Source organism: Peromyscus eremicus, chromosome 7, assembly GCF_949786415.1.
Source record: "Peromyscus eremicus chromosome 7, PerEre_H2_v1, whole genome shotgun sequence".
NCBI lineage: Eukaryota > Metazoa > Chordata > Mammalia > Rodentia > Cricetidae > Peromyscus > Peromyscus eremicus.
Genome location: NC_081422.1, coordinates 48860787 through 48873349, shown reverse-complemented (window position 1 = coordinate 48873349; position 12563 = coordinate 48860787). Strand labels below are relative to the sequence as shown.

At 39.3% G+C, this 12563-nt stretch overlaps 1 protein-coding gene and 1 long non-coding RNA gene across 3 annotated transcripts in view; one reads left to right on the top strand and one right to left on the bottom strand.

Annotated features, from left to right (window-relative positions):
- Dmxl2 (Dmx like 2) overlaps nucleotides 1-12563 on the top strand; it is a 129787-nt gene that overhangs the window by 15117 nt on the left and 102107 nt on the right. For both annotated transcript variants that reach the window (XM_059267903.1, XM_059267902.1), the window contains exons 2-6: nucleotides 1150-1275; nucleotides 4611-4682; nucleotides 8452-8530; nucleotides 9310-9445; nucleotides 10128-10194. In XM_059267903.1, coding sequence (XP_059123886.1) covers nucleotides 1150-1275; nucleotides 4611-4682; nucleotides 8452-8530; nucleotides 9310-9445; nucleotides 10128-10194 — 480 coding nt within the window. The remainder of the gene's footprint in view (nucleotides 1-1149; nucleotides 1276-4610; nucleotides 4683-8451; nucleotides 8531-9309; nucleotides 9446-10127; nucleotides 10195-12563) is intronic.
- On the bottom strand, nucleotides 1280-7840 carry LOC131915012 (uncharacterized). Its single transcript, XR_009380243.1, has 3 exons — nucleotides 7778-7840; nucleotides 5654-5798; nucleotides 1280-1642 (listed from the first exon to the last, which is right to left on the bottom strand). It is a non-coding gene; the product is annotated as an uncharacterized LOC131915012 (long non-coding RNA).

The window sequence follows — 12563 nt, the reverse complement described above, 5'->3', positions numbered from 1 at the left end:
ACTGAGCAGTGAGTTCTGCATAGCATTTGTCAGTAACGACACACATTATAGAAGCAACTGTACTCCTACTGATCCAGAAAATTTCTCTTTTTCCTCCTCCTCTCTCCCTTTCTTTCTTATTGCAGAAAGATCACACCTGTGCTTGTCCTTATCGTCAGCCCAGGTTCCTGTTCGATCTGTTATGGACAGGAGCCATGTTTGAAGTTCCCTCTTGAACACATTCCTGTCTGGAATAGTTTGTACTTACTTGACATGTAACTTAGGGAAAGAGTACAAGAATCATAAGGACCTGAGTTTGGACACTTTCCATTTTAATCTTGGACAAATTAATGAACTTGACTCTTTATATAATAATAATAGTAATAACACAACAAATATCATTCTAGGTTTTTGCTGAGATTAAAGAGGGTATGATGTCTTTATTGAGTCTATCCGTTGTCTTTTGCCGCTGTCATGTAGCTCTCTGTCTCTGTCATGGCGTCTGCCCCCCGCCCCCTTGGTGGGTGATTTACCTAGTTCCGTCCTAGTGTGTGGCATCCTGCCTTGGGTCTTCACTCGGCTTTACCAGATCTTTAAGTGTGTAGCTTATGCTGCAAGGTGCATGTCTGATGGTGGCCTTGATTCTTCTCAAGCCTGGTTTGAACCCTGAGAATATGTTGCTGTTTTCAGTGACTTACTATTTTCTTCCCCCCCCCCCCCTCCGGTTTTTCGAGACAGGGTTTCTCTGTGTAGCTTTGCGCCTTTCCTGGGACTCACTTGGTAGCCCAGGCTGGCCTCGAACTCACAGAGATCCGCCTGGCTCTGCCTCCCCAGTGCTGGGATTAAAGGCGTGCGCCACCACCGCCTGGCGACTTACTATTTTCAAGTAGGGGTTTATTATTTCCTTTAGGGCTTTCAGAGGTGAGCTCCAGAGAAAAACTAAACTGGAAGAACTTTGGCCTGCTGATAGCAGTTTTTGAATGATAATGCCTGGAATGCCATTGATTTATGTATTTTTGATATGATTTTTATTTCTTTTATTTGTATAGTAATTGTTTTGTAAGATATGTCAAAGTATACTTTTATATTAGTAACAGAATCCAAGATAAAACAATATGTAATAATAATTCAGATGTGTCTCTTACATGTTGTAAAACTTTTCCTTTTTAGGCATATGGATCAGGCTGTGATATTGTTATTCTGGCAAGTGACTTTGAATGTGTGCAGATCATCCCTGGTGCTAAACATGGCAACATCCAAGTCAGCTGTGTGGAGTGCTCCCACCAACATGGAAGAGTAAGAGGTTTAATGACTTTATTAAATGTCATTTAAACGTACTTAATTCTCCCAGAATATGTGGATATGAATTGTGAAGTTCTAGGAAGCTGATGATGCAGTCATTTTTCTACCAGCATTTACACTATGTGAAAAGACTGTAGGCCTCACAGTCTTAGGTATATTGGTGTTCTGTCACTGAAGATTCATAACTTTTAAGCCAGTAAGAGAGAGGAATCAATTTCTTCCAAATTCCAATAACAGCATTGTTGTTTGGTTTTGAGGTGAAACTTACTGTGGTATGCAGGCCAGTCTTCACTCCTGGACACAGTGAGCCTGTCTGTTTCAGCATCTGCCAAGAGCTGGAGCAGCAGGCTGTGCCTTGCGTCTGTAGTAACAGTAAATGTTTATCAAGAAGTTTAGTGAGTTGTGTTTAATATAATATGACACACAGATGGTTTGAGTTTATTAATTTAGTGAAAGTTTGTTGAGTGAACATTTAAGAATTTAAACTTTGGAACAGAGGTTTTATTTTGAAATAGTTAAACTGTAGCTTGTGGACTTCTTTCTCAGATTTTCTTTTTCCTCTCTCATTTTTCAAACTTAATACTAATGTAAATGTAGTATATTGATATATATATTCTATGAATTCAGTAAGAGCAATATTATATGACAGTTGTATGTCACTAAAGATTATAAAAAAGAAGTTTTGAAACTATGATAGGCAATCATAGCAATTTAAACATTGTTAGTTTTCTGGAAGTTCTTTTTTTTTTTTAAAGATGTATTTATTTATTATGTATATGGTGTTCTGTCTGCATTTATGCCTGCAGGCCAGAAGAGGGCACTAGATCTCATTGTAGATGGTTGTGAGCCACCATGTGGTTGCTGGGAATTGAACTCAGAACCTTAGGAAGAGCACCCAGTGCTCTTAACCTCTGAGTCATCTCTCCAGTTCATGGAAGTTCTTTACTAGATAACATTCTGTAGAGGATATGTTAAATCTGGTCTCCATGGTAATAGATAGTAATCAGTTTCTCCTGCCTCAGTCAGCTGTTTGTATCAGGTTTAATAGTTATGTAAATGCACCATTACTTGGTAGTAATACTCTTGAAACACTGTATTTTCTGGTGGTCTCTGGTATTTGCTTCTTGTTTTTCTGACTTTCAATATTTCCCCAGTAAGTGTTGCTTCCGTTTATTTTTAGAGGACACTGAGGGCCATCTTTCTGTCATTACTTTTTTTTGGTCACTCTTCTCTTTAGGCCAATCAAGGTAACTAAGCTTGCCTAGGGTTGAATGATAATTGCCAGAGATCAATTTTAATAAATTACTTAAGTGTTCATGATAATCACAATTAATTCATTTTGTGGGAGTAAGGACTTTAAAAATATATACAATAAAGTTGGCTGACATGAGAGGATTGCTTGAACCTAGTAATTTAAGACCAGCTTGGGTAACACCATAAGACTTTATCTCAGAAACAAAAAGGTCATTAAAATATGCAGATGATTGTATTCATAGCCATGGGAAGCAGACAGGCTATTTCTGTGCTCCTTACCTGGGCGAAGATGGTAAATTGTCACTTCTTTATTGTCATGTTCTTCAACCCTGTGGTAGTAACTGTCACATTTGTGACTTCGTGTTAACAAAGTATTTGAAGTAGCTTCCCTGACCTATTGTGGATTGAAAACTGTTTCTTGGAAGGCATGTTAAATATTTAGGTAGCAGCTTTAAAAGGGGGTGGGGGGGAACCTGGACAGATGGATGGATGGACGGACGGATGGACAGATGGACGTTCTGTCTGACTATCTATCATCTTTTTTTTTTTTTTTTTTTTTCTGCCATGGACATGCCCTTGAAATCACAGGCTTTTTGGCAGGTCTTCAGAGAGTGTTTCTAGCTTAGTCCTATGGCTGGCCAGGGTAGACAGTGTGAGGAGGGATGGCTTTGGTTTGTTTTCTGATGCTGATTCTCTCCTTGCCAAGAGGATGATGAGTTGGGAACTATTTCTGACAATTGTTAGAAAATGGGCTCTGGCCAGGTAGTGGTGGGGCACACCTTTAATCCCAGCACTGGGGAGGTGGAGGCAGGTGGATCTCTTGTGTTCGAGGCCAGCCTGGGCTACAAAATGAGTTCAGGACAGCCAGGAATACACAGAGAAACCCGGTCTCGAAAAACCAAAAAAGAAAAGAAAAAGAAGATGGGCACTGCTGTCCTCTAGGAACTGAGGGACTCAGGGCCCTTCTTACCAGGGGTGACCTACAGCAGAACAGCCCTGGTCCCCACACCGTAGTGCAGACACTAGTTCAGTGATTTCCCTTCATTATTTCTGATCCTTTTTCAAGGTGATTTTTCAGTTGGTGCTTTCTGTTTGGTGATATAATTAAAGCAATTTTTGTGATATATTCTTAAAACCTGTTACATTTGATGGTTTTTAAAAACTTCTCATGATTTTTGTATTATTTTTCTGGATTATGAACATTGCGCATAAAGAAATATACCGCTGAAGTTATTTTTGTTACTGAAGTAATTTCTATATTAAAAACATTAAAAATTTTAAAATTACATTTTTTAATTTAGTGTGCTCATTTGTGTGTGTGTGCGCGCGCGCGCGCGCGAGAGAGAGAGGGAGGGAGGGAGGGAGGGAGGGAGGGAGGGAGGGAGGACAGTTTGCAGGAGTCATTTCTCTTTTGCTGTGTGTGTTGTGGAGGTTGGACTCAGGTTTTCCGGCTTGGTGGCAAGTTCTTTTACTCAATTATCTTTCTGGTCCTAAACAAAATTCCTATAGAAATGCTAATTTCTGCCGGGCGGTGGTGGCACACGCCTTTAATCCCAGCACTCGGGAGGCAGAGGCAGGCGGATCTCTGTGAGTTCGAGGCCAGCCTGGGCTACCAAGTGAGTCCCAGGAAAGGCGCAAAGCTACACAGAGAAACCCTGTCTTGAAAAACCAAAAAAAAAAAAAAAAAAAAAAAAAAGAAATGCTAATTTCTAAGATAAACTTTGTGGGGCATACTTGTAATCCCAACAGGATTAGAGGCAGGAAGATCAGGAGTTCCTGGCCAGCCTTAGCTACATAGCAAGTTTGAGGGTAGCCTGGGCTACCTGAAACCCTGCCTCAAAAAAAAAAAAGTTGGTTTTTGACTAGGACAACTTCATAATTCTAAAACAAAGCTACTGAGTTTTTTTTTTTTTAATCACAGAGATTGTTAAATCTATATTGCCAGGCTTATTTCTAGAGGTGAACCATGGAGTTATAGTGGAATTGGATTGTATGAAATTAGTTTATACATTTCTGTGCAGAGGTTATCTGTATTTCACCCTTTCATAAGTACTAACATGTTTATTCTCTTTTAGGTTGCAGCTTCATATGGCAATGCTGTTTGTATTTTTGAGCCTCTGGGCATAAATTCTCATAAGAGGAACAGTGTAAGTATTAATTGATAGAATATTTGAAGAATTTGGTTAACTTTTGTTTCTTGGTTCCTTAGAATCTGCTTACAGTAGCAGTAGAGAGCTCCTTAGGAAGTAGTACAAACAGTGGGTAGGAATAGCTGCAAAGTTTAGTAAAGGCCTTTTAGAAACACAAGTTTCTAGACTATTGCTAATTGCCATTTGTTGTGCTGAGATCTACCCTGTTCTGAACTGGTCTTCCTTTTGCTTGGGTTGCTAGTCTCTGGTGCTAGTTTCCTATTCTAATGTCCCTTTCTTCTTTCTTCTCAGTAGAGAGGATGTGCTACTTCTCTTTAAAATTCTGTAGGGTGCCTTATTTCTTGCAGATTGTAAACAGACTATAACCTCCCTTCTTCCTCCCAGCACCACACTGTTCTCCTTCAGAATCCATCCCCTGTTCCAGCCACACTGTGCTTGTGCTGTGTTCCAGTCACCCTCCCTGTAGGGCCCGGGCACTGGCTGTTCTGTGGATGCCTTCTCTGTGCAGCTCTGGGGCTGCTTCCACAGGCTCTAGGGCTCTGTGTAATCATACCTTCTCAGCCAGGTGTGTCTGTACTGCAGATGGCAAATTCTCCCTATATTATTCCTTCTCAGGTACTTAGTGATGAGATTACAGGTGTGAGCCACTGTACCCTGATCTGCTTATCTATTTTAAACTTTTCCCCATGGCACTTGCTTATTATTTACAGTTTAGAACATAAGCTCCCTTGACAAGTATGCAGCTTGATTCTTTTGATTGTTGTATCCCAATTACTTAGAATAGTATCTAGTGTATTCAGACCCCCTAAACATTTGTTTAGTGGAGTTACATACTTAGGTAAGTTTACTAACCAGCTAAGTGGTTGAGCACATCACATTGAGAACCATTCACATATATACTAAATGTTGTATTTTATGTTGTTTAATGTTAAGAAAATACTATAGGGTTAGAATCATCAACCACTCACAGTTTTATACGTGGGCTGGAGAAGGCGGCTCAGATGTGCAGGTGTGAGGACCTGAGTTTGAATACCCTAAACCCATGCAAAGCTGGGAGCAGCTGTGAGATGTGAGGTGGAGACAGGAGAACTGGAACTGGCTTGGCTGGTGTACCTAGTGGCAAATAGCAAAGAAACCCTGTCAGGACCAGGTAGAAGAGAGAACTGGATACTCAGGGTTGTCCTCGGATGTCCACATGTGTGCTTTGGCTTGTGTGAATCTACACTCACAGGAATATGCCATATATGTACATACATACATCACATGTGTATCACACACACAAAGATTAAAAAAATTCCAAGTTAAATTTCTATATGCTTTAGAAATTTACTATCACTTAAAATAATCAAAATTGTGAGTACTGAATATCAATGTCAAAAGTATGTAAGTACTTTTTGAGACAGAATATCATGTATTATAGGTTGACCTTGAGCTCATTATTTATCGGACAATGATCTTGAATTTATGATCCTCCCTTTACACCTGAATGCTTGTATAATAGGCATGCACCAGCACTCCTAGTCTGTGCTATATTGGGGATCACCTAGGGCTTTGTGTGTGCTAGGCAAGCACTCTACCAACTGAGCTACATCACTAGTGCTGTAAGACATTTAAGGGGTTTGTTTTAGTTAATTACCTGTATTCTGAGGTGAGGTCTTGCTAAGTTGCCTAGGCTGGCTTCAGATGCCTGTGCTCAGCCATCCTCTTCCTTTAGTCTCAGACTCAGCCTCTAGCTGGAACTACAGACCTAAGCCACTGTGCCCACCTCAAATGCCATTTTAGAAATCAGTTTTGAATGAAATCTATATACATGATTTTTTTATATTTCTAAATTAAATTATCATTTTTTATTATAAAAATAGATGTTAAATTACACAATGGTTAAGAGTCACCTAGATCTGATCTCTAGGGTGATCTCTTGCTTAGTGTGCACAAGGCCCTGGATTTGATCCTTCTCATCTCCAAAATAAAGATTCAACTAGAACACATTAAAGAAAACTCAGATTCAGAGGCTTAGAGAGATGGCTAACCAGTTAAGAGTACTTACTACCGTGCGGAGGACCTGGGATCTATTCTCAGCACCTACATTGTGGCTCATAACTTTCTGTAACTTCAGTTCCAGGGTTTCTGACCCCTCCTCTGACTTCTGCATGCCCCGTGCATAACATGACTATGTTGTACTGTGTTTTGTACTGGCATTTTCTACTTACATACAATAAAGAAATACATAGTTTTATTTATTTAGAGTACCATATTCCATGCCAAAAGCTTTTAGCTTTTAAACTTTTTTTTTTTTTTTTTTTTTTTTTTTGGTTTTTCGAGACAGGGTTTCTCTATGTAGCTTTGCGCCTTTCCTGGAACTCACTTGGTAGCCCAGGCTGGCCTCGAACTCACAGAGATCCGCCTGGCTCTGCCTCCCAGTGCTGGGATTAAAGGCGTGTGCCACCACCGCCCGGCTAGCTTTTAAACTTTTAATCACCTTGTAGAATGAAATGTTGTCTTCTTGGGAGTTCTGTCTAGTTTTATTTTAGATAGTGAGTCCATTTCTGTGTATTAATAAAAATTTCCAAAAAATTTGTTTTTATTTTCTGTGTATATGTGTGTGTGTGTGATATTGAGATATATATATATATAGATATAGAGATCTATATCTATATATATATATATCTATAGAGAGAGAATGTGCGTGTGCGTGTGTGTGTGTGTGTGTGTGTGTGTGTGTGTGTGTGTGTACATGTGCTACATGTGTACAGGGGCTCATGGAGGCCAGAAGAGAGTGTCAGATTCTTTGTAGCTAAAGTTACAGGTGGTTGTGAGGCTTCTGAAGTAGATGTCAGGAATAGGACTTGGGTCCTCTGGAAGAGCAGCAAGTACTCTTAACTGCTGAGTCATCTCTAGCCCTAATAAGAGTTTTAGCATCTTTATAATGGTGCTGCAGGTGCTTAAGGTCAAAAACTAGAGCAGTAACTCTGGCTTGGAGGCAGAAGCAGGAGGATCACCACAGACAGGGCTAGGTTTTATGGCTAGACCCCATCTCAAAGAAACCCCAAAGACAAAGCAAAAAGACAAAAAGCAAAGCTAAAGACTCTCACCCAGACCCTTCCCAGCCTCATTTCCAATACCATATATACTGGTCATGGTGGTGGTTGGCCCTAATCTCAGTACTTGGGAAGTGGAGGCAGGAGAATCAGGTCATCCTTTGCTACATAGCAAGTTCCAGGCCAGGCAGGACTACTTGAGACCAGACCCTGTTAAAAAAGAAAAGAACAAAAACTAGGCAGACACAAAACATAGAACAACAGTGACAAGTCCCCAAAGATTATGACCTCATTTCTTCCCTTAAAGTGTTGCTGTCTAATAGGAAAGCCAGACACGTAAACATTCCGTGTAGTCAGTGTTGTGATGACAGAATGGGAATGTGTCCTGGATGCTGGTGGGAAGTCAGAGTTCACAGAGGCGATGGTGTAGGCACATCATCAGGAAGCACAGGGGGTTTCAGATGGAGAAGTGAAGGGGAGGATGTCCCAAGTTCTGAAAATGTGTTAGTAGACAGAAGGAAGCCTGAGAGAACATGTTTGGTTGGGCGTGGCAAGCAGTATGGCAGCATGACCTGTAAGTGGGACCACTGGAAGTTATTTTTAAAATAATCATGAAATATTTGCATCTTTAAAAGTCGCTTTTAAGTTGAAGAAAATAATACAATGGTGGAGTTTGGGAGTATTTTAAAAACATCTAATTTTTTTTTCTTTCTCTCTACATGTTTCAGCAACTCAAGTGTCAGTGGCTTAAAACTGGGCAGTTTTTTTTGAGTTCTGTGACATACAACTTAGCATGGGACCCTCAAGGTATTTAATAGCTATACTTAGAAATTATTAAAACGAAGCGTTTGATTTGAATGTATAATTAAAATGTGATAATGTTTGATGATAAAAAGTTAGCAGCGTTACATTTTGTTGCTGAGTGAATATAGCTTTTTCTTCTCGGTATACACTGACCTTCATTTTCTCCCTCTTTGTAGCTTTTGCCTTTTACTGTTTCATTTTAAGAACTAGTGATTTTTTTTTTTTTAGTTAACATGTGATATACTTTATTCTTATTTTATGTACAAAAATTATAAATAAGAGAGGGATGGGAGCATTCTCTACCTTATTTTGTTATTGTGTATTTTAGGAAATTACTGTCTTTAGTTTGCAAAGATTAGAAACCTGTAATGATAAATAGCTGTTATCTCCTTTTATATTCACAGTTAATGAGGGTTGTTTTATACTCCATGTAGAAACATTTCTCTCTAGTTGTCTCTTATATCTTGAGAATACTCCACTGTAGAGGGTGTCTGCCATGTGCTATTATTCCACTTCAGCTGTTTGACACTTGTTGCTAGGTGAAGCCCTGTACAGTAAGTCTTTGTTTTTTTTTTCTCAAGTCTCCCCTAATAATGATTCTTGTTTAGGTTCTTTTTTCCCCTTTTCCTCATAGAGGACTTCTTTTGAACTGACCCCATGTGTTTTTCATAGATGGTGTTATATATTTTCACTTAATAATTTACAGACCTAACAGAACTGTGTGTGCATTTCTTTCCGTAGATATTCCTTAGTTACTCATCAGAACATTTTTAAATTTTCAGATAACAGACTGTTGACAGCTACTGATTCTATTCAGTTGTGGGCTCCTCCAGGAAGTGATATTCTAGAAGAGGAGGAAGAAATTGATAACAAAATCCCTCCTGTTTTAAATGATTGGAAGTGCGTCTGGCAGTGCAAGTTAGTGTCTGAGCCTGTTGTAACATTCATTCACTAAAATGTCCTAAATGATGTTCCTTCTACAGAGCGCTTTAGTTTTTCATGTTAGTGTCTAAGCCTGTTGTAGTATTCATTCACTAAAATGTCCTAAATGATGTTCCTTCTACAGAGCGCTTTAGTTTTTCATGGTGTTGTATTTTAGAAATCTAAAGTGTAGACTTTTTTCTAACCAAAACACATTATAATATCATTCTTTAATTCGTGCTTTAGTTAATTGTTCCCCCCAAAGTAAAATATTTTCATACAGAGTTGACTCATAGAAATTGCTCATTGAAGAGTTGAAATTGGTTGTGATGGGAAGATATGGAAGTTTCTAGCCACCTTCTGAAGTGGAGTGGTGACTGTTCTGTTAGTGTTAACACGGGTTATGTAGAGAGATCTACTTACCTAGGAAAGTGATAAGCTATTTTAACATGTTATAATGAGGATTTTCATTGACATGGATATAGCAATATCATGTAATACTTAGATTCTTTGTTGTTGAAAGTGTACTTTGGATTAGTTTTTTTTTTAGGAAGGTGAAATACTTTGTATTGTTATGGGGGCAGAAACACTCCTGTTAGGATGATTGTGACATTGATATTTGACCATGTATCCATAGAATGTATTGTGTTCTGAACATGCTGCTTTGGTTTGTTCTCAGAACCTCAGTGTCTGTACATCTGATGGAATGGTCTCCTGATGGTGAATATTTTGCTACTGCTGGAAAGGTAAGGGAGCAAGTCAGAAAATGAAGATTCAAACAAAACAACTGAAGAAACCCTTACATTCATTTCCAGTCTGTCTTCCATAAATTTAGACAATTCTCCTGCATAGCTTCCTTGAGGTATAGTAAAAATGTTTGTGAGGCTGGGGATATAGCTCAGTGATGGCCAGCAGTGGTTACCATTGGTGAAGTCCTGAGCTCAAGTCTCAGCTCTGTAAAATGGGAAAAATGTTTTAAAAAGATTTGGTATGATCTCTACAGATATTATACACTTGGGAAATAATGACTATTATTATTTCTATTTTACCTTAGTGAAATTATAGTAAAGTTTCTTTTTACATTTATTATTATTATTATTATTATTATTATTATTATTATTATTAGTGTGTGTGTGTGTGTGTGTGTGTGTGTGTGTGTATATGTATGTGTATGCGGGCCAAAGAGAGAATGAATGAGAGTGGATGATATGTGGAAGTCCACTTACAAGAATCAGTTCTCTCGTACATGTGGGTTCTGGGGATCAAACTCAAGTCATCAGGCCTTACCCACTAGGAATCTTGCTCACCATAAGTTTACATTTTTGTAAATTAATTTTTGAGAATTTCATGTATGATATTTTGATGACTTCAACTCCCAGAGTCACCTCCCATTCCATACTCACTCAACTTGGTGTCCTTACTTTTTTAAACCCAATGAGCCCAAAGTCGGACATAGTGGTGTTTGACTTTAATCCCAGCACTTGGGAGGCATAAGTAGGTAGATATCTGAGTTTGAGGCTAGCTTTGTCTGCATAGTGAGTTCCAGGACAGCTAGGGCTACATAGTGAAACCCTGTTTTGAAAAAACACTACCACCACAAACCCTGTGAATCCAGTTTATGCTACTCATAAACTCTTGGATGTATAGCCATCTGCTGGAGCATGGGCCACACTAAAATTAGTTTTTCTATTTAAAAATACCATGGAATTCTAGTTTAAAAGTAGAATTGAGTTGGACAGGATGGCACACTCCTATAATCCCAGCACCTGAGAGGTAGAACAGGAGGATCAGGAGTGTGCAAGGTGGTGGCACATGCCTTATTCTAGTGTTTGGGAAGCAGAGGCAGGTGGAGACCAGTCAGAGCTGCAGGAAAGACTCTGTCTACAGAAGGACAAGGAGAAAGCAGGCTTGTGCTACTGCATTCGCAATGACTTGTCTCTGCCTTCTTATTCCCACTCCCTTCCTGCCCTATTCTGATTTCCTCCCTTCCTTTCTTGACAGTATGTTGCTGTGTATATTAGTCGGGCGTCTCTGGAGGAACAGAACTGATTGAAAATTAATATAGAGGGGATTTATTAGAGTGGCTTGCAGACTGTGGTTTGAATAATCCATTATTTTATTCTAAAACTTAAAAATGTAGTCTCACAAGTAAGTCCTTAATTTATCTGGATGTTGTTGAATACTACTTACTGATTCCTCTGCTCTTTTCCACTAACCTGCTCTGCTGTGCCATTTCTGATGTGTAGTTAGTAACGCTGCGTGAGGGTCTTGCACATGTGTATTAGGCATGTGTATGGGTTTTTCTTGCATGTCCATAGGAGTAGTATTGGCTGCCTCCTAGGTTACTTGAGTCTTAACTTTCCTAGACAGGGCCAGTTAGTTCTCCAAAGCTGCTGTTCCTAATGAACGTTCTCATCAGCTTGTCCTTTCTTCCTTGCCCAAACCGATATCATCAGACTTTTACATTTCCAAGTTTGGCTTTTGGACTTTGTTCAGAAAAATTTGTACAGTTATCAATTATGACTTAGGTTCTGTCAGAATTTGGAAATTCAGAGGCTCTTGATTCACTGAGTGGTCTCAAGTAAACTTTTACCCCTAGAAGCACATTGGGATGTCTAGGTCTACCAGAGGGATTGTATCTTCCTGCCTTAGAAAGAGTAGCAGCCAGATGCTGTGGCTTCTTCCCAGGTGTTTTGAGTTTTTCCAAACTCTGAAGTTCGGTTTAAGCCTTTCAGGGTCTGCCCTCTAGTTGCTTGCTGTCTAAACTCAGGTTTAAAAGTGCTGCTACCCCCAGTAGAATGCTAGAGTTTAGAATCAGGTAATTATTTTCCTGTTTTTTAGTTTTAAACATCCGTACTCAAGCTGGGTGATGGTGGCACATGCTTTTAATCCTAGCAGAGGCATGTGGATCTCTTTGAGTTGAGGCCAGCCTGGCCTACAGAGTGAGTTCTAGGACAGCTAGGACTACACAGAGAAACCCTGTCTTGAAAAATCAAAAATAAAAACAAACTCTGACATTTAATAAGGTGAGGAAAATTGTACATTTATGGAGAGAAAAAGACTGTAAGCACTCCATAGACAGAAATGTACCCTGGGCTGATTTTCAAGTGTATTT